General features: G+C 38.7%; 1 protein-coding gene across 1 annotated transcript in view; it reads right to left on the bottom strand.

Annotated features, from left to right (window-relative positions):
* Positions 1-818: 818 nt before the first annotated feature.
* LOC306859474 (teashirt homolog 2-like) overlaps positions 819-22,228 on the bottom strand; it is a 57,448-nt gene continuing 36,038 nt past the window's right edge. The window contains exon 2 of the mRNA XM_079400513.1: positions 819-4,631. Within this exon, the coding sequence (XP_079256639.1) occupies positions 1,603-4,631 (3,029 nt within the window). The 3' untranslated portion in view covers positions 819-1,602. The remainder of the gene's footprint in view (positions 4,632-22,228) is intronic.

Here is a 22,228-nt window from a genome sequence, read left to right as displayed (position 1 = left end):
GATACGATGGGGAGTGGTAATTGGTGGCTTGATTGCATAAAATAAGGAAGGAAATCGCATAAAATGTTGCAAGTTCAGAGGGTAATTATCATTTTTCGTCGTTTTGGAAGCTGAGATGTATCATAAGCGATCCTCGATAGCCGAGTAACATCGTCAGGGTTAAATGTTATAGGTGAGAATTGGTCTAGTTGTCTTATTACTCCAATGAATATTTCACGAGTTATGCAGTCTTGGCTACGAAAACAATGAAAACTGAATAATTCTGAATAACAGTTCAAGAACACTGTTTGTTGTGTGGGGTGCAATCTGACACTAGACAGCCTTTTATTAACAATAAAACTATTTTAAAAATCATGAAAAAGCAAAAATGTAAATAGTACTTAAATCGTGCACATTTATAACATTTATAACACATGTGACAACCTGCCCCGACCTGACATTTATTGAAAAAATAAATCCTGTAGCTCAAATAGTAGAGCATGGCGCTAGCAACGCCAAGGTCATGGGTTCGATTCCCAGGGAAAGCAAAAGCTGATAAAAATGTAAAAACTATAACTTGAATGCAATGTAAGTCGCTTTGGATAAAAGCGTCTGCTAAATGCATAATGTCCTGAGAACAGTTCGACTTTTAGTAGAAAGCTACCTGGTTTTATTGTTCACTCCTTAAAAAAACAAAACAAAAAAAACCTACCTACATGGTAAATATAATCAAAACAATTGTCTAGAAAGAACTGAAAAAAATATATATTTCAAAACAATGATTCTGCTTTGTTCAAGTCAATAATAATGGATTTGAAATGAAGACATGTAGACAGTTAGAAAATGTTAATGCTTTATTTGTATTGGTATAAAAGGTGCAGTGTTCTTTTGTCTCACTAAGCATTTTCTGATGAGACACTTTTGTCTGCGATGCTAAATATACATTAATGTGAGACTTGCTCGTGTCAAACCTGTCGAAATCTGTAAGCCCACACACTGAATCTGCGCCTAAACGTAATTAAACTTTTATTAAAGTGCTTTTCTGGTCTATTGTTGCGACACAAACATTTTACAGAGCAAATATACTGTACATTTCAGTAAATGTTTTTAATGTGTGTCTGGCTACCTGTCTGAGCACCTGTGTGTTCATACAAGTGCATGATCTGCAAATATTACAGTTAATGCATCGATCAATTTGTTGTTAAACGTAATACAGTTAAAACTTGCCATATCATACAAATAAATAGTAGTCATAGCCAGAGCTATTGCATGCAAACATCAGCATTTATGTCTCAAGCAGTAATACATTTCATTACTGGTGGTGTATTTGAACAGGGTGTAAAGACTTACGTCAATGTATTCTTAATCTCTTTTTATGATTATTTATTTTCTAACAGTACACTTCATTCTAACCCAGCCAGTGTGTCCATTTAGTCCTCAATATGATGAAATGTTGACTCTGAAGTTGAAGTTTAAGCATTCTACGTAATGCTACTTGAAACATTATGGAAAAAATGGAGAAAAAAAAAAACAAAGTAGACAATTTGACCCGTGTTTTATAAAAGCAGAGCAATTACAGTTATTTACCAACAAGATAACTACAAGTAGTAAAAATCAACAAAGCTACTCTTTGTCCATTTCCACAAACTGTGAATGATTCTCGGGGGATTTACTGTGAGTTTTACTCAAGTGAAGTTTGACCGCGTGATTGCTGGCAAATGTCCGACTGCAAAGCTTGCATTTGAACTTTGAGTCAGATTCCTCCTCTGTGATCTGCGAATCCGTCAGCCTTACATTGAGCGCCTTTGAAAGTTCGGGCTCTGTTACTTTAGTCGGATGTTCTATGGGTAATTTGTTCATGTCCTTGATTTGGAAACCCAGGTGGTTCTCCAGGTGGGATATAAACGCAGAGGGCGTTCTGAATTGCGATGCACAGTCATTGCAGTAGAAGACCGGATGGCCAGTGTCCATGTTCTTCAAAAACTTGGTCCCTCCCGTTTTCCTAAGCTGGTACTTGACGTTGGCAAGCCAGTGGCTGATGGTGGTCATGGAAAGCCCGGTGAACTTGGAGATGTGCATCCTCTCCTGAGGCCCAAGGTCTGAGAGGAGATACTTTCCCTCGGAAGTCTGAAAAAGGCTGGAGGCGAACTGGGCTTGAAGGATGAGCAGATGCTGAGGGTTCCAGTTGGACTGTCTGCCTTTACGCTTGTGAACCGAGTACATTTCGCTGGAGACGTCTTCGAATCGTCGCACGTCGGTCTCCAGCTTCATGGCAGGCACTCTCGCTGGCATCGAGGGCTTTGGGGTCGTGGCTTTTGGAAGAACCTTCACCATGTCAGCAATGTCAGACAGTGCATGTTTCTGGGGAACGGGAGTGGAGGACTGCAATAAGAGGGAAGCGTTTGGTTTGTTGTATTTGTGTTTTGTCAAGTCTATTGGCTGGTCGTCATTTGTGTACATGAAGCTATTGCTGGGCCTGACGGCAGCAGATGCTGAGAGTGCTGAAACTGGTTTCTCTAAACCTCTATTTAGTTCAGAAAAGGTGGATTGTGTGCGATGGGAGAGGATGCTTTCAGGCCTGGGCTTGTTTGCTTTACCCAAATGATTGTTCAAGACAGACTGTAGTGCGCTTAGAGGGTTTATGCTAAGGACTTCCTGGGAGTCGCTGACAAGCTCTGAAGAACTGCTGTGCCCGTTGCTGGCAGGGGGGCTAGGTGGCGGGTTCCCTCTGTCAGAGAAAGCTGGGCTCAACTTCCCTTTGATTGTGTCATTCTCTTCACTTACACAGTCTGCATCCAGCTTTGAAGAGGAGGAGGAATCATCTTGACAATCACTGTCATCGTTCTCCAACAGATCAAACCTACTGCTCTGGCTCTCTTTGCCGTCAGATGCAAAACCCCTCTCCTTTTTGATGTCCGAATTGTGATGTCCCAGGAAACTTTCTAGTCCGCGAAGTCCCTGATAGAACTTCCCCTTGGGTGCGATGGCTCTGTGCTTGTGGTTGAGATTCTGCTTGAGCTGGATGGGAGGAGAAGAGGAAAAGGAGGCAGTCTTGATCACCCCTGATAGCTGGTAGGCCGCATGAATGCTGGGGTAAGCGCTCCAGCTGGGGGTCCCTGTTTGAGCTTTATTGATTGCCGAAGCCACCGTGTTTGCTAAAGACTTGAGAATGTCACCGCCTCCACTGGACCCCTGCTCAAGGTCTTCTTCTCGCAAGTACGGGTACTTGAAACCGGCGTCAGTGGACTTCCGGTCCTCCTCACCTTGTTTGTCTTCCTTGTCTCCATTTTTGTCTATTTTGTCTGGTGACATATCCCTCGGAGTAGCCCTCTCAGTGTCACCAGATGCTGTGCTCTTCGGAGAAACTTTTTCTCCTTCAAGTTCGTTCACTGCTGGCTCAGCAAGTGTCTGCATTTTTTCTATTGCTAGAGGATCGAGGGCTAGCTGTTTGCCTTTCTTGGAGGCCGAATTTGTCACTTTAATGAAGTGGCCGGTGACCATCATGTGAGTGGTGAGCTGCTGGAGCGTATCGTGGGAGCTTCCGCACTCCATGCACTTCAGGATTTGAGATTTGCATGTCTCAAACTGCCACGTGTAACTAGCACCGTTCTGATAGCCGTAGCGATTGTTGGGAGCGTTGGCGAGGCCGGACAACCTTTGTGCCTCACTGTAACCCGAAGCCCCTGTGGTGGAGTCGGGCGAACAAGGCCTTGTGGCTTCAAATGCACGTTTCTTTGCTGGTGGGACTAATTTGGGAGTGATTACTGGAATAGGTTCTTTCAAAGGCACTTTCTGGTAATGCTTCGTTTTGATCATGTGGACGCTCAGGTCTTGCAGAGAATCGAAAGAGTGGCCACAGAACATGCACTTCAGCACCTTTTGTGCATCTTCCTTGCCTTCCATGTCTTGAAGGTTCCTCTTTCGGTTCTTGGATGATGAAGTGGAGGCGTTGTTTTGTCTGTTGTGGTTGTCATCCTGGTAGTGGCCACTCTTGTTCATGTGTACCGTCAACTCCACCAGGGTGTCATATGCCGCACTGCAGTCTTTGCAGCGGAAACGGCTTGCTCCTGTAAAGACTGTGCCGCAAGCTTTGCTACTTTGCCTGTACAGGTGGACAGAGCTGAATAGATTAGGCTTTGACACAGGTTTCGGGGACAGCGTTTGCTGCAGGGTTTTTGAAAGTGCGTCCTGGTGCCAGTCAAACTCACTCTTGGTGCTCCCGTTGGTGCTGTCACAGTTTGCTTTGCTGCCAGCGTTAGCAACCTTCAAATCTAGTCCAATCTTTGACCAGTAGGAGTCTGAAAGGAAGTTGGCATAAGCAGCCCTCATTTTCTCCAGGCTACTGTGCATGTCATCCTTCAGTTTTGAGCCCTGGCTCTCTGCGTCCTTCTGACTTCCTGGTGGTGAGGTCTTAAAGTCAGACAGTCTGTCACTGCCATCGCTCAGACGGGACTCCAGCTCAACTTCCTGGTTGGAGAGGACACTGACCGGAGAGTTCTGGAAGCTGTAGCTGCTTTTGTTGTCTATGTCTTTGTCTTCTTTGTCCTTGGAAGTAGGCCTCTCAGAATTCTCATCCTCGGCCTGCATTTCATTTTCGCCCTCCTCCCCTGTGATCGGCTCTTGGGCACCAACATCATCATCTGGCTCGTATGCTGAAAACAGAACAAACAGAGAATAGCGTTATTAGGGCCGTCAAATGAAATATAATCAAATTAATTACATGATACAGTGATTAATTAGATGAGTCACAAATAGTCACATATATCAATATTTCATGAGAAAAGACCTCAAATGCAGATAATTCACAGCCTTTAGTTTCAGTAGACTTCAGACTTCAGTTTGTGCATTAGTTTGTTACATAAGCACTATTTTTTATTGCCTTTTTTAAATAATTACATATAAATGTAATAAAAAAACAACCCTAGTTATAACTGTACAAACAAAAACATTTTTTATGTCTTTTAGCCATACATACAATATATGTGTGAGCATCAAAGGTTTAAGGGAAAAACGGGAGAATACAAAAATGAAGTTGATGTCATTTATTATTAGAAATCGTGTCTGAAATACTGTCATCCTTCTTCAAGTGTATCACTGTAATCCTTTCTCACAGAAGCTTGTGTGCCTGTAATCTTCTCTTGGTAATAGTGGGCAATTTGGCAGTATGTGTGATTCATAAGTCACTGACTTATTTTTCTGAAGGTTTCATCTGTTTACACCAACTGTAAGGGTGCAGAGTAAAAGGTGATGGGCATTATTGCAATAGTCTAGTTGTAAAACTATTTGATAGGAGCCTAGTTGATTCCTGCACATCTCAAAACCTAATCTAAAAGAGCCCTGTATGCGACAACCTTGATCTGAAGATATATTTCACTTTTAAAGATTAAACGGTTAAAAAGTGGGTTCATAATGTCTGAAAAGTTTTTATTTACTGTCAATCATTCTCATTCAGAATGAGGCAAAAACATCACAAGACCGCATACATGCAGTTAACCTAAAAATAGTTAAATGCAACCTGGCATCCTTCTGATCTCCGCTGAATATTTGCTGGCTACAAATGAACTACTATTGACTACATTCAAAATAATTTCCTAAAACTTTCATCACTTCTTAAACCGTACTGTATTATTCACTTAATAAAATATATCCAAGGCCGTCAATTACATCAATCGCCGCGGTTAAGAAAAATCAAGATCATCTATATTTTATGAACACATATTTGGATAGCACTTTGAATTTCAAGTGCTATTACACGCAGATGTGCTCAGTTAAATATACATAGGACCTAACAGCCCGGGCCAGGCACTTGCCTTTCATGTGGTTAATATTTTTCTGAGCTGGTGATGCTCAAGCATCTCTCGAATAAGAGGGCTAAAAGTGCTACGCTGTGTAGCCCTCGCCATGTCCTATGCCTTTGGATTCTGAAAATAAGACTTTTTATCAATATTTCAAAGGTGCCTCAGGAGTAAGCCTGGAGGTGAACCGATGTCAGCAAATGGATAAAAATGGAGCTGGGATTTAGCCTCTCCAAACAAACCCAAAGAATGGGGTCCCTCCAACAAGGGCCCCGCCGTGCCCGTACGAAAGCTTCCCGACGTGCCACGACCTTGATCTTCCACAATGAAGATTTCTCAAATGACTGACTCCGACGGATGATTGCATCCCAAAATGCGCTCATGCACTAGCGGTTTCCAAGAGGAGAATCATGTTTTATGTATTGCAATGTGTATATATAGTTTTGACATAAAAGGAGTGAGATTGTGTGGATGTGTCTCGACAGTTTGTAATCACTCAACCAGTCGACTGGCATCATGACGGACAGCAGTATTTGCTGAGCTTTAGATGATTTACAGGATGTGTGGGATCAAAAAATGTCAAATATGGAGACTGAAATTAACCCTGTCTTCCTGTGCACTATTGCACAATCCTCATTCTGTTACAACGAAATACGTCATGGTGCAATGCGATTTCTTTTTTTCTTCAGTGACTGGCATGTTTCTGCATATCTCTGTGTTTATAAGATTTTTACAATAGTTACAATCTAAACAAGCAAAGTAACCATGACACCATACACCTGGAGGAATCAATCGACTGCTATTTGGACTGCGGATGAAAGATAGACGGCTAAATGACAAATGCATTAGTCAACCACTGCATTTTAGTGAACATGTAATACTCTTCAACTTAATATAAAATCAAGACAGGTCTGAGGAGTGTCATTCAGAGCAATTAAAATGCTATAATGCATGTTTCATTACTTGGACATGCTGCTAGATCCACTCAGCCTGGCAACCGTGTTCTTACACTTCAAGACAATCTAAACAAAATACTTGCTAATTTTACAGTATTTTGACATATTAATTTTATTTTGACATTCTATTGCTATGCATAAAATTACCTGACTAAGACAGCGTTGCCTATTAAACAAATTAATTTTGTATGGCGATTAAATTAAGCAGTTTTCTTGCATTCTAGAAGGTTGGGTCATTCTGCAAAACAGGTGCCATTTGACTTTGTATACTACATTTAAAAATGTGTAATTGTTAAGTGGATGTTTCTAGATGCATCAGAATCCAAGTCTTCTGCAATGCCAAATTAAACTGTAAAAGTTGGTCTACTTACTATCTTGATACATTCAATTTTTCAGAATTCTTTGATGAATAGAAAGTTCAAAAGAACAGCATTTATTGAAAAGAGAAATCTTTTGTAACATTGTTTTTACTGTCACTTTTGATCAATTTAACACATCCTTGCTAAATAAAATGAATTTCTTCAGTATTAAAATATATTAATTGAGTTTGAATATTATTTGTCTGCTAAAACAATTAATTGATTTCCTTTAAAAACCCTATCAAGCTGGAACAGGCACCCGTTTCGTAAACTGATGTGGGTGGCATTATTGCAGTCCCTGTTCCCTGGGCTCCAATTTCTCCATCGTCTGAGCGTCTGGGATACACATTAATACAACCACAGGCACATGTTAACCTTCCAGGCCCAGATCTCTCCGAAATCCCTTCATGAATGGTTACATTTCCCTTTCTTACCCATTTGTAACAGGGATCTTGTGTTAGCCAGCTTGTGATCCCTGCCAAGCGTCAGGATTTCGGAGTACAAGATCAAACACAAGGACACCACTCCCACAGACATGAGATACACCAGACTTTCCCATAATCCACTGCTAGGACACAGCCATGCTAGCAGGCCAGCAGCAGTCGAATCTCACCCCCCTGTTCTGTTATTGATGTCTGAGCCAATAGAACAACCAAAGCCTAATTTGATCCCTGACGTGGGCTATTTGTATTAATTTCAGTAATATTCAATATGCATTATTTTGATTTGGTCTAAGCAGCGCATACATGAATGCCTTTTGTAATCACGCGTGCATGGCACCTCATTCATTTAACCTCTCAAAGAAGCCAGGCTCATTCGCCGCAGGCCCGTGCGCCGTCTTTGGGCTTTCTGTGTTATATCAGAGCAATGAAAACAGCCGTTGGTTCAACTAGGCTTACAAAATAAGGCACTGGCAAGCCTGTGCAGAGATTTAGCATGTCATAAACTTCTGTAAACCCTCCAATCTGTGTCACAAATTATATCTTATACAAATTTATATCTTCAGACAGGGATATTCAGAGGTCAAAAAAACGAAGGTGTCCTTCATAAATCAGACACTAAGTGTTTATAACATTAATCCGTTGGGAAAGACTCCTGGCATAAGACAGCGGCAGCTGGATTTCAAAGAGCTGCCTGATTCCCAGCCAAATGGTTGCAGAAGAGCGAAGAGAAACGCTAGCATTAAATGCGCTTTTCACATCTGATTCATATATACAGTAGCGGTATTATTATGTTTTTTTCTTAAGAGTCAGTTCTTATTACTGTAAGTGTGATCAAAGGCTGGAACAAAACCGTTTTTTAATTGTAAAAGAGACAGTGATGTATTTCCATTTTTTTTTTTTTTTGCACAATGGTGTCAGACGTTTTGATGAACCATATTCTAAACCTACAAAAACTGTAATGAGTTACTGATTTTGCACTTTGATGGATCAAAGTGAGTGTAATCTGTATCATTTCCTCTGGCACCATCGTTTTAATGTACTCGTGAAAAAAAATGTGCTGGCTTGAAATTTCATGCACCTAAAATGAAGTTATATGGGTCTTTTTTTAGGAGTTGAAAGATTGCGATATTAAAAAAGAAGCAAAAAAGTTGAGCGTTACAAAAAAAAGCATTGAGAAATGTAATATGCATGTGTAATTTAATACAGCGCTTCAAAATGAGGATCCATCAGACGTCTGTGTTCGACTCTTGATTGAAGAGCTTTTAAAACCAATACAGAAAATTGAAATGACACAAGTAAGATGTAACTTTTGCACTTTTCATTTGGAATATATGTAGTTTAGGCTTATTTTTCATTTTCTGGCTTTTTGATAGATGTAGTAAAAAGTATCAAGAAGTTTGCGGGGGTCACCAGCCAGATGCAAACCTGCATTACCCACATGAGCACCACACCTGTCAAGACTAGATGGTCATGACTCCGCAGCAGGTCACATGTCAGTGTTGGTAAATGCTTATTTATAGTAAATAAAAACAAATAATAATTTAAAAAAAATTTAATGATCATTAAGCAAAGTGAAAAATCCCAAATCTGCATCAAATAAAAATATGTCCACCTCTCAATATATTACAAAGTGATGTTAAATATATCTTATATACTTAAAATAAAAAGACAAACTTTGATTATCAAGACAAATTCTTAAAAAAAAAACAAAATAATAATAATCTGCTAGCCATTTATTATAATCAAACATAAAATATTCTAATATATATAGTAAATAAATAATTATTAATTTAACTAACTTTAAAAGTGTATACTTTATTTGATTTTTATTTTGTAATTACTGATGTCACATACATTGTAGATTTTATAATAACTAGATTTTATTTAAAAAAATACATATTAATACATTTTTTATTCCTCCCTTCCAATGACTGATTACGCATTTACATTGTATTATAGCTGATCAAGTATAATATAATACATTTAATAAATATTTTAAATTCTGAAAATAAAACATAATAAAATTACAACTAATAACATAACAAAATAAATAATTTTGCTTATATTTTGATGTTCTGATGTTGTGTCCAATCAAACTCATGCCACAATTTGATTTTTTTATTGTATTATAATATAATGTAACAGTTAAAATTGAATTAGAACTTGTATCACTTAATAATCATAAAACTGCAAAATAAATAGTTTTGATTATATTTTGACGTTGATGTTGTGAGGCCATGTGTCCAATCAAACTCATGCCACAATTACTAGATTGTAATCAAATATGGCGGAAGCTAAAAAGGACATGGTGTGAAAACAATAAACAATAATTCTTATACGGTGTCAGTCACCACTGCAGCAACAGAATTAGAAGCGTCCACACAAATTGCTGCATGTGAAACTCCACTAATACAGAGGGAGCAGTAATAATAACACTTAAAAACGCGCTCTACGAGGCGTTGGGGTTTGCATGGTGGACGTGTCCTTTTAGCGTGCCACTGCGGCGGGCTAATCACCCCCTTCGAGACGTGTGAGGTTCTGTTGGGGGTAAATCTGTCAGTCAGTGTTCAGTCAGGGGTGTGATTTGCATTAGTTCAAGGAACGAACGCAACACTCGGGCAAGAACTTTTCCTGCCGCGCTCTCGTTTTCCATGCACGCCGCCTGCCCTAATGCTAATGTTTCTATCAGCACGTCATCAAACATTTACCCCCATAGCGGTAACATCTCTATCATCGATCGGTTCGGGAGGGCGAACAGCTGCAACATCTCCGGCCCTCTGCGAATATGCGAAAGGTAATGCCAGCGTGGCAGGAGACCCTCTAATTCTGAGGCGCTGCTGACAGGTCTGGCGGTCTGTGCCACTTTGGCCACGGATCTCCTTGCCATCTCAGGCTACAGTTTTTGCCGCGCGCCGATCGATAGCTCTTTTTACTTCTCATTGATTGTCTAGCAGCAGGAGAGACCTAAGCAGAGGCTGTTATGACATTTCTAGATTTCCCCCTGTCCTTGGAACAATCAATTACACGCGCATGGCAATCAAAACCTCTTTGCAAAATGAACCTGCTCCATGACATTTTCATCTCCCGGATTTATGCCACGCTTTAAAAAAGAGAGAGGCGGAATGGGAGAGCGAGAGAGAGAGAGAAAAGGCAAGATTTTCGTGTCCCACATAAAAAGCCTTCACACACACACACGCAGGCGCGCTAACGAAGCAGGTCATGCGAGCACTGTAATCTCCACTGCAGTCACTGCTGCACAGGCAGGCCTTTGTTGGACACACTGGTTTGGCTATTGATTTTTGTCATAAGCTATGACAGCCAGGATCACTGTGGGTTTACCTAACTGTGCCCTAAATAGAGTTCAAGAGTCTTGCGGCGTGCCGAGCTGCGGCGCATGGAGACTTTGATAAATCACATGCAACAGCAAGACATTCTCATTTACCAGCGCCTGCCACTCCCAACACGTCTGCAGTGTAGCACAGGAAATATGGTAGATGCAAAAGCAACGTGCTGTAACTGTTCAGACTGCCAAAGTTGACGGAAGAGTTTTTTTTTTTCAACTGGACAGAGTTATACTATTTATTCATATTTTATATTTTCAGTCATTTTTTTTAAGTGCTTGTAATTTTTTTTATATTTCTGTTTTAGTTTAAGTAAATGTGTTGAGCTTTATTACATTTTAAGTCCTTTTGTAATTTTTTTAATTTATTTAATTTTATTTCAGTTTGAGTACATATTGTTCAGCTTTAGTACATTTTATGTGCTTTTGTCATTTTTATATTTTTGTTTGAGTTTGTTTTTATTTCAGTTTTAGTTTAGTTACATTTGGTTAATCTTTAGTAAATTTTAAGTGCTTTTGTCATTTTTTTTATTTATTTTTTTATTTCAATTTTAATTTAAGTACATTTTGTTAAGTTTTAGTAGACTAAGTGCTTTTGTCATTTTTTAAGTTTATTTTAATTTCAGTTTTAGTTTAAGTACATTTTGTTAAGTTTTAGTAAACTAAGTGCTTTTGTAATTTTTTAAGTTTATTTTAATTTCAGTTTTAGTTTAAGTACATTTTGTTAAGTTTTAGTAAACTAAGTGCTTTTGTCATTTTTTATATTTATTTTAATTTCAGTTTTAGTTTAAGTACATTTTGTTAAGTTTTAGTAAACTTTAAGTGCTTTTGTCATTTTTTAGGTTTATTTTAATTTCAGTTTTAGTTTAAGTACATTTTGTTAAGTTTTAGTAAACGTTAAGTGCTTTTGTCATTTTTTAAATATTTCTGTTTAACCTCAACCTATTTTTATGCAGTTTTAGTCAATTTTGTTAAGCTTTAGTCAATAGTATTAAGTGATTTTGTCATTTTATTATATATTTCTGTTTAGCTTTATTTATTTTCAGTTTTAGTTGTACTAATTTAAATAGTTCAACTTAGTCTGATTTTTTTCCCCGTTAGCTATAAATGCAAAGTTTTTCATAAAAAAAATTTCGTCTCCGCTTTACTTCAATTAACTATGTTTTATTGTTTAAGTTTAACAATAACAACACTGCTACTATTTGAAATTAATTTTCCTCAAAATTTCTGCAACTTCTGCATATATAAAAAAAGAAATAAGTGTATATACAATAATATACATAATTCATGCAGATAAATGCCTTGCTTTTCATAACCAAGACAAGAAGATTAAACAATATAAAAATGTAAATGACACCAGTAATGCCAGGTAAGTTTTATTCAGATCATAATAAATAGATGAATAAATAGTGGATTTGTCACTCTTTGTCTTGATAATCAAAGTTTAAAAGCTTAAAAGTTAAATTGTATCAATATAAATAAATAAATAAATAATGTATATATTTTGACATTTCACTTAATTACAATCCATAATTAGCATGCCATAGGAAGTTTGGCTATTTGGTAAATCAGTTCAAAGTAGGGCTCTGCTGACGTTGCATCAATTAATACTTAACAGGCCCAATTAAATCTTTTCCCAGTGTATCGCCGCAGGCGCTCAGAGAGCAGTGTGAACATTCTCCATGTCAACATTTACACTGACCAGAAGTGAGAAACACCAGATACGGATCAAGCACAAAAACATGTTCATCATCAACAGTCTGGCCTCTGAAACAGATTATAAAGATTGATTAAATACTTAGAAATAACAACACAGACCCTTGATTATCAAGACAAAGTGAGTGAAAAATCCAATAGATCTGAAAAATAAAATAAATATACTTAATGTTAATGATCAAATATTATTAAATATTAATTTACATTTGATTTCCCTCTGCCTATGTTACTAGTGTCACTTATATTTTAATAAAGTTTTATGTATTGTTTTCATGCTGAGAAACATTGACTGCTCCACAAACCTCTTCCAGGGCTCTGGCTGGAAACCAGGTGGCGGAGAGATTAGCGTTAATTTTTGTATGCATGACAGAGATGTTACTTAAAGCACATTACTTCCTTGACTAAACAGGAGCAATTCATGCAGATAAATGCCTTGCTTTCATATACCCACGCATTAAATATTTAATGGTATAATATAATCAAATAGAATTCAGGACTGGAAAGTTGCAGCAATTGTGGTCTTGGTTCGAAGCTTTTGAAGCAGCTGTGTCATACTGTATATCAAAAGACGTTCTTTGAAAGAACTTCTTTGGGTAAATTAAAGTAAAAACCAAGAGAACATTGTTAAGAGATCAAAGATTCCTTTTTTAACGATTAAAAGTAATGTTTACAAGAGCATTGTATGGTCACTAAGGCCTCATCTGTTATAAACTGATCATTCACCATTTGTGTCAGGAACATTTGTGGTCCACAAACTGACTAACATTGGTGATCTTCTCGCTGGTAAACAAAGTGCTCCTTTGAGACGGCTCTACCTCAAACACAGAAACTCTGCTTCTGCAGCAGCAGCACACAAGCTCTTGTTTCCTCTTTGCTCACGATGAACCAGATCACGCTGTACTATGCCCTCATGCATGAACCGGACGCTGATGGAAGTCAGGCTTTTTAGAGTCTGCTAATGATGGCAGATATAGACAGTGAGCAGTGGGAGGGGCAACGATATTAATAGCCAAATATCCTTGAAATGCAATATTTATTTTAAAACGATTTGATATTAATATTAGAATATATAAAATATATATTGTGTATACATATATATGTGACCCTGGATCACAAAACCAGTCGTAAGTACCACAGGTATATTTGTAGCAATAGCCAAAAATGCATTGTATGGGTCAAAATTATAGATTTTTTTTTTTATGCTAAAAATCATTAGGATATTAAGTAAAGATCATGTTCCATGAATATATTTAGTACATTTCCTACCATAAATATATAAAAACTTAATTTTTGACCCTGCATTGCTAAGAACTTCATTTGGACAACTTTAAAGTCGATTTTCTCAATATTTAGATTTTTTTTTTTTTTTTGCACCCTCAGATTCCAGATTTCAAATATTATCCTATCCTAACAAACCATACATCAGCGGAAAGCTTATTTATTCAGCTTTCAGATGATGCATAAATCTAATTTTTTTTTAAATTGACACTTAAGACTGGTTTTGCGGTCCAGGGTCACATATGTCAATTTAGCAATAAGAAAATTTTCTTAAAATCTCATGCTTTACTCAGCAAATATTCTTTAATGAGTAATTAAACATTTATTTTTTAAAAGTATTTTAATCATTTGATTACAATTTTGAATATAAGATTAAAAATGCACCCATATAATTTAGCATAGTGTCTATTTACACTAAGTGCAAATACCCCGCCTTGTTGGCTGAGGCTATTGACACTAACTCCGCCCACCAACGCATGATCGGGATAGTCATGACTGAAAAAAGATGCTCATCAAACATCAGTTTCAGTGGTGTAGATTGTAGGGTGTGTGCTTTTTGACGCGATTGACCCGAGTTCGAATCCGCCTTTTGCTGAAGTTTTTTCTTCCTTTTCAAATCTCATATCGTATCGGAAAGGCATTCATTTTAAATGAAAATGAAGGAAATAATCAAAACGTTGAAGATAATGTATCGGGTAGGGTTAGGGAGGGCTTTATTGTCCCAATAAGGTGGCATCCATTTAATAATTTGAATAAAATTTAGAATTTACACTCAATACGTTATTACAGCATACTATTTTATAATGTACTACAATACCGAGGTGTAGATAATTGCCACTATTTGCAATAAGTAGTATAAATAGCAGAAAATCTTGCTATTTTAAGAGTATAAATAAAATCTATCGCTATTTACATTTAGTGCAAATAGCTGCTGTGTTATTTTAATCAAATTCAAATCAAATGTTTTAATTTTTAGAAAGTTACAAATAAAATGTATTAATTTATTAATATTTTTTTAATTTTACTTAAAAAAAAAAAAAAAGAGGTCACAAATATCACTGGCTGTCACTGGCTCCTCTACTGCTCCAATAAGAGTGTGATGAGGCCTGATGGAGGAGCACTGGCCCCGCCGGCCCCCGTCCCTCCCACTCATCTGAACCTGAGCAGCCAAGCAAGCAGGGTGCTGCTAATGAAAGATCATCAGGCTTTGGTTTAAATTTCCTGATTGAATGTCAGTCAGGAATGTTTGCATGGTGCAGAGAGTGAGAGTGAGTGATTGTGTGTGTGTGTGTGTGTGAAAGAGAGAGAGAGAGAGACTTTTAAAGGACCTGTCATCTAAATATTGCACTCTTTTGTTCAGTCAATAATAAGTAAGCTAAAGAAGAAACAGGAGAGTTTAGATGACAGAATGACAGAATGCAAGGCTGAAATATATTTTGTTAAGTGTTTGCCACTTCATTTATTAAAGGCAAAAATGGGACAGGAAATTGTTAAAACGAAATCCAGCTAATTTTGTTTGACCTTTTTTTCTTTTTGACTATTTTATTTTAGAGAGAATGTGAGAGATTTTAAGAGAATACAGGAAATGATGTGGAGAAGATCAAGAAATAAATAGTATCAGAAAAGGTCACAAGTCAGATCTGAATCCGTGTCACCCACATGAGTTAACAAATTTTAACTTAACTAAATACTAAAAATGAAACTAAATAAACTCAAACTGAATATATACACATATACACAGACACACACACACACTCACCAGAAATGAATAAATTAATATACTACTAAAAATCTAAGAATTACAAACAGACAACAAAATTAATAAAACCTTGAGTACAATTTTGCAAAAAACCCAATTCAAAATATTAATAAAATCTATAATCATATCTGAATAATTCTAAAATAACACTGCTAACCAACGTCAACATAGTTTGTTTCAACCCCTCTTTTTTGCTTTTTGTCATTTTAATTTACAGGGAAAGTGTGATAGGACAGGACATCATACCGACCGGATCCAAAACCAAATTCAAATGTGAGTCTGAATATGCACCACGGCTCAAAGTATCACAAACTAGATTCAAACTCTAACATGGCACATGCATTAACCACTAAACCAGCTGAACTCATTTTCTGTGGCTTCCTGTTAGAAAAGCAACTTTTGGTCCCCATATGAAAAAAATAAATACTATGGAAGTCAATGGTGACCAACAACTCTTTGGTTACCAGCATTCTTTAAAATATCTTCTTTTTGTGCTCAAAAGAAGAAAGAAACTCATGCAGGCTTGGAACAACATGATAGTGAGTAAATGATGATAGAATTTAAATTTTGGGGTGAACTATCCCTTTAAATCTCCATGCATGCATAATGGTAATAAGACATTCCCAATATCCTGAAATGCAGAACAAAGCTGTGGCATTAACAAATGTCACAGGACACACTGAGGTGAGAGAGCGTGGGACACCTCACTTCCTCTCAAACAGCTGCTGAAAAACGCCACTGAAGCGCTCGCCGCTGTCCTAAATGTAAGAAGAGGGGACGTACTGGTGGAAACAGATCCGCTGGGACACGTTCCCCCGTCCTCTGTGCTTCATATGAACAAAGCCCTCGTGTGACCTTTGTCACAGTCACCTTGTCTGACATATATAAAAAGGACTGAACGTACCGATGATTACAAAGACAAAGAAGTGGGGTATTGGATCAGAGAACACATAACTCCTCTTTTTATCTATTTCCTCTGTCTATTTAGGGAGTTCACATTGTAATGGGATTCTGAGGTTCTAATTGATTTTTCAAGTTTGAGAACATGCAAATACTTAAAGAAGTGATGATCGGAGACTAAGCGAGCCCTCTCCTTTTGACACCGTGTGAGAATTTTGAAATCTATAGACTGTTTTTAATGAGCCGACGCTAAAATTAGGATCTGAATACACCTCCAAAAAACTGTTGAAGGTTTTGTATAATGCCAAGAGATTTAAATCACACACTTCTTAAATTCTTTCCAAATAATGCAAGTTAATACGTCAGAAAAGTAATATGAAGCATAATAAAAAAAAATCCATACAACTTGGGCATCATACTCAAAATCGGATGATCCCATACAATAGTTTATAAATAGAATAAATTAAATATGGTGTCATTAGATGGTCCATGTAGAGGGCTGCATTGCATTTGGGCTCCCGCGGGACCCAACGCAAATCTCACGGGAGCTGGCGGTTTTACTTTTGCGGGAGTGGGCAGTCAGAAAATTTCGCGGGAGTCAACACATTAAATTGTAAAGAAAATTAAAGCGGCTGTTTACTTGACAAAAGCAAAACAAGGCAAGTCAGACATCTGGAAACAATTCTCAATTGTCACTGAAAAAAATGGGAAAGAGTTAAACTTAAGTTGCGTGCACAAGGACATAAATCTGGCACATCTGCCCTGAGACGGCATACCTATTTTTTCTAAGTTCTATGTACTTAAGTTAAAGTTATTTAATATTTTGCTTTGGCTTATTTAGCCTACTTAAACTGTTTGTTAACAGTTGGTCATTGCACACTCTGAAATTTTCTCATGCGTTTTTCTGTTTTTTTTCGTATTCCTCATTCTATCAAAATGCATGCTACGGATGCGAAAACGCAGAAATCGAACCTGATGCGTATTTTTTTGAAAGTTTGAAATGAAAGTTTCGGAGGCAGTGTGTAAACGTGATTGACATAATGTGAGGTCGTATTTATTTTTTAACGTACAAAAATTTCGGACTGGGTGTGCAATGACCTTTAAACTGTTTGTTTAGTAAATCGTTTGGTGCTTGTGTATCAAGCAGTAGGCTACTTTTAAAAACTGAGGTGCTGCTATTTGTGCTTTTGTTTTAACGGTTAATGTTTTATAACGATAATACAAAATACCCAAAGTTTTTGTCACATGTGGTGCTTTGGTTTAGCATTACTTCATCTTATTTAAACGCAATCATGTTTAATGCTGGATGTTAAGTTGAACGAATATTTGAGTATTTGTGTAGCCGACATTTTCACAAGCTCTGAGAGAAAGTCCGCGGGAGCGGGCGGGAGTGGACACAAACATTGCGGGCGCAGGCGGGAGTGGAACACGCAGGTTGCGGGAACGGGCGGTCCTGGTCAGAAATTCTGCGGGAGTGGGTGGGTGCGGGTTTAAGAAAACAGTCCCGCGCACGGCTCTAGGTCCATATTTCATCTCAGTGACATCAAACCTGATGCAATGCATCTAAAGCTTAGAATTATGTTGGAGGACAAGATTTTCATTGAATAATGGTGTCATTCAAAGGGATAGTTACCCAAAAGTGATATCATCATTTACGCACCCTCATGTCATTCTAAACTAGTATGACTTACTCTCTTATAGAAAAACACAAAAGAAGATATTTTGAGAAATGCTGAGGGGTCCAGATGTCCAGTAAATAGGGTTATGAATTTTAAATCTATGTCTATTCAAATCTTAATCAAATTAACTGCATTATATGCAGATTAATCAAAATTATCATGTTTGAATGATCAAATTATCTGTTTTTGCAATTAATCACATTAATATTCCCAAACTATCACCAATAAATACAAGGGAAAAATGCTATATTGATTGATTTTATGGACTATTGAAACAACATTGGACCCCATTGACTTTAAATGTTATGGACGAAAAAAACACTGAGGCATTTTCCCAGTTCCCATTTACTTGCATTATATGGGAAAGAGCGACCAGGATATTCTTCAAAAACTCGCCTTTTGTGTTCTTTGGAAAATATGGAGAACAGTGACCAGGATACTCTTCAAAAACTCACCATTTGTTTTCTTTAGAAGAAAAAAAATCATAGCAGATTGAAATGACTTGAGGGTGAGTAAATGATGGCAGAAATGTAATTTTAGAGTGAACTATCCCTTTAAAATCATTTGCATTTTCACGTACCCTCCCTCCCCTAGCAGATATTCTATGGATCTTTCATTAGATTCTGGCCCCCCTCCAGTCGCCACTTTGCCTTATACAAGCAGTTTTGTGCAGTTTTCAGCAAAGGATGCATTTTTTATATTCCAAGTTCATTAATAGTAGATAGCCAGTTTTTCCCTTCATTAAATACAATGAGACTTCCCAGTGTATTTGCAACAGAAGTGTGGTGCTGTCAGCTTCTTGTGGGACCAAAGGCTGTTTGGTGGCACAAATAAAGCGAGGGAAGACGACTCTCACGCCAAAACCTGCAACACAGCGGGGAGTGAACACCAAAGGGAGAGAGAGAGAAAGGGAAACGCTTCCAAAACAGACCCTCTGTTCACGGTTACTATTCATTTTAATGGTGAATTTGTCGGGAGTTGTTGTCAAACGTCCTCCACGCGATGATTAGGGACCGCCGTTCGCTTGAAAAGCACTGACTTCGGAATGCGCCGGGAGAGCGTTGTCACTCGGCGACAGCCTGCGCCGCAGACAATGGCTGTCCGAATTGTGAGAAGTGTTGGCAAAGGCATTCCCTGAAAAGTTTCCCCCCTCAACGCTACTTTTCTGCTGTTGGTGGATATTTTGTTGCGTTGATATCGAGTTGTTGATTAGAATGAAAAAGGAAGCCACTCAATTGAAAGGCCAAAAGCTCCCCGCAGAGCAGTGTCAGCTACTGAGAGAGATTGACAGTCCTCTTTTGAGTCAACTTTTTTCTACTTCATAAAAGAGCGTTGCTGCATGCGCTGTCAAAGGAGTAAAGTTGCCATTTAAGGGCAGCAGGATTTCAAACCGCACAGACAATTCAGTTGGAAAGCGATGGAAAAACCACAACAGATTCTAATCCTGTTCTTACTGCATTCACTTTGAATAGCCCATGAAGCAGCATGAGTCACTTCCTTAAGTTTCATATTGACTTGATGGATAAGCGAGTTCCCGCTTTGAATGACTAATACGCTTCTATCATGTATCTGTGGCAGAGGAACAAATTATTTGTACCACAGAATTAAATCTTCATGGCTGTAATGACGCTGAGTAAATTATTCCAAACAAAAAGTAAATGATTTATCAGACTACCCTTTTGTGCTCTTGATCTCAGACAAAAAGCATGATATAATGAGTATATACATGAGGGTGAGTCAGTGTATAAAATAAAATAACTGATTTATAAAATAAATAATTATGTGAAAAAATCCTTTATAAATAAATCATACAATGTTGGAGGTGGACACTGCTGTCATTGCTTGGCACGTCAAATGAACAACCATTTATGAAAATCAGATGCCATTAAATCTCTCTGTAACGCCAGTACCAGTAGAGCGATATATGTCACTTATGTCTTAAAATGGGTTAAGATGTAAGTGACAGATCTATTTATATTAACAAATACATTGATATCCTGTTTTTTAATTAGTTTTGTGAATTATCCCTATTCCAAAAGTTCCTCTTTTTTTCCCCGACACCTAATTCAGAGTGACCTGCTTTCAGCGCTATTGGTGTTAAGTTTCTAAGTGAATTACTTATCAGTCTACATAATGATCACATCCACCCCTCGGCCCTTTTGAGATTCCGGGCCGCTGAGGGGTCTTAACCAGTAATGAAGTGGGAGGGGGGTTCTGCTTGCTAGAATGGAATGGCATGGCCCCTTCCTCCACAGCACGTCTGAAAGTGATAATTTATGGAAAAAGAGCGGGGAAGGGAAGGCGGCGATATGGAACACGTAGCCCTGCGTGACTGAAGGTTGTGCACCAGCAGGGGGAGGAAGACGAGGAGAAAGAGAGAGGGAGATACTGAGAGAGAGAGAGAGAGAGGTGAGGGAGGCGGGGACCAGAGCGACAGAGGAACGGTTAATGGAAATGAGTGACAGGCTTTCAGAATGATTTACAACGGGCGGGCGGCGGCGGAGCCCGGTGCTTTGATGGATGATCCTGAAAGACGGCGAGCAACCATAAATCATGTCTTTGAATCATTGACAGAGATAAAGGAGGGGGCGAAAAAGCAATGGCATTGACGTTCATTCTTCCAATAATGTACATTGACGAGTTACACTACCGAGCCTTAATTAAAAAGTGAACGCGAGCTCCACTCGCTCTCGCTCTCGCTCACTCGTCCCCCCTCTTCTCCGCGGTGATATCAGCGGTAATTAAAGATGCGTCGAGGCCCCGTCCCCGGTCTTGCTCCCACTTCCGCCCGTGGCTTGCAGTGGCCAGATTAGATAGACGCTTGGCGAGGAGATAACGTCACTCCCCCTCCTCTCCTCTCAGCGAGGGGCCTCATTGCTCAATGGCTTTCCACTTCACGAAACACGCACAAATACACACCTGCTTTCCCTCCCGACTAGCTGCTACGAGTGTTTTCTACATCCCTACGCCGTCTGTACAGGTGTCTGACTGGGACTGCATCGCTAAATTCAAATATCCTGGCACGGCTCATAGCAGCGCCTTTGTAAAAGCAGTAAAAACGGAGTCCGCACAAAGACGCTGGACCGTTTTCAAGCTTTACGAATGTGGTGAACAAATTTTTGAGGGCGGTCGCTTCCAAAGCGACTCTTTTCTCCAATAAAGTGACGGATGTCAGGAGTAGAAAGGGAAAGAGAAAGACAGCGAGACAGGAGAGCGGAATGGAAACGTAAAGTTGGGGAAGAGATGTGCCCTGTAGAAGCGGTGGCAGGTGAACTGAGGAGGCAGCATTCCACATCAGCTGAGATCCTCCAAAGTGCATACAATGAAGCAGCGAGGTGAAAGTAATCCCGAACATCTGTCCTGGGCGGCATGCACGAGCCGCCTGTTTGTTCCATTCGAGGAAAGAGGCATTAGAGAGGGAGGATGGGATCAATTCATGCACTACTTCTCCGAGGGGATCCAAGCGCAAACGGTACTCTGCTGTTATACATAGCCTGGAACAAGATAGAGACGGTTGCAGAAACAGGAAAGACGTGAAGTGAAAGACCCTGGGACCCAACTAAATGCTGTTCGGTTGCTGCATTGAGCGAACACACTACATGAGACACACACTGCGGGGAGTGTGGCGTAGCAGCTAAAACTCAGGGCCAGTGAAAAGAAGGTTGTTGGTTCAGGTCCCACAAGGAATTTGCCTTTTTATTTTACTTATATAATATAGCAAAGCAGAGCTTTTGTTAGATATGAATACATAACATGTTTTGAGTGTATGGAAAGCAGGGTTGAGCGCCATTTGGATGGATGGACAGATACAGGGATAGAAAGATTTAAACATCCAAAAACACAACTGGACTTCTCAGAAATTGTTACTGATTACCAGATGCCTACATCAAAAGTGTGTCATGCAACCAAAAGTGAAACCTGAATAGGTTTTATACACCCTTGCATTTTTCTGCGTCATTGGGGTGCATCACCCCATTGGAAACTTAAAATGTGAGTCGCTGTGCGCCAAAGTGCTACTCGCTGA

This window comes from Barbus barbus (genome assembly GCF_936440315.1).
Source record: "Barbus barbus genome assembly, chromosome: 40".
NCBI lineage: Eukaryota > Metazoa > Chordata > Actinopteri > Cypriniformes > Cyprinidae > Barbus > Barbus barbus.
This window is presented reverse-complemented; position numbering and strand designations above follow the sequence as displayed.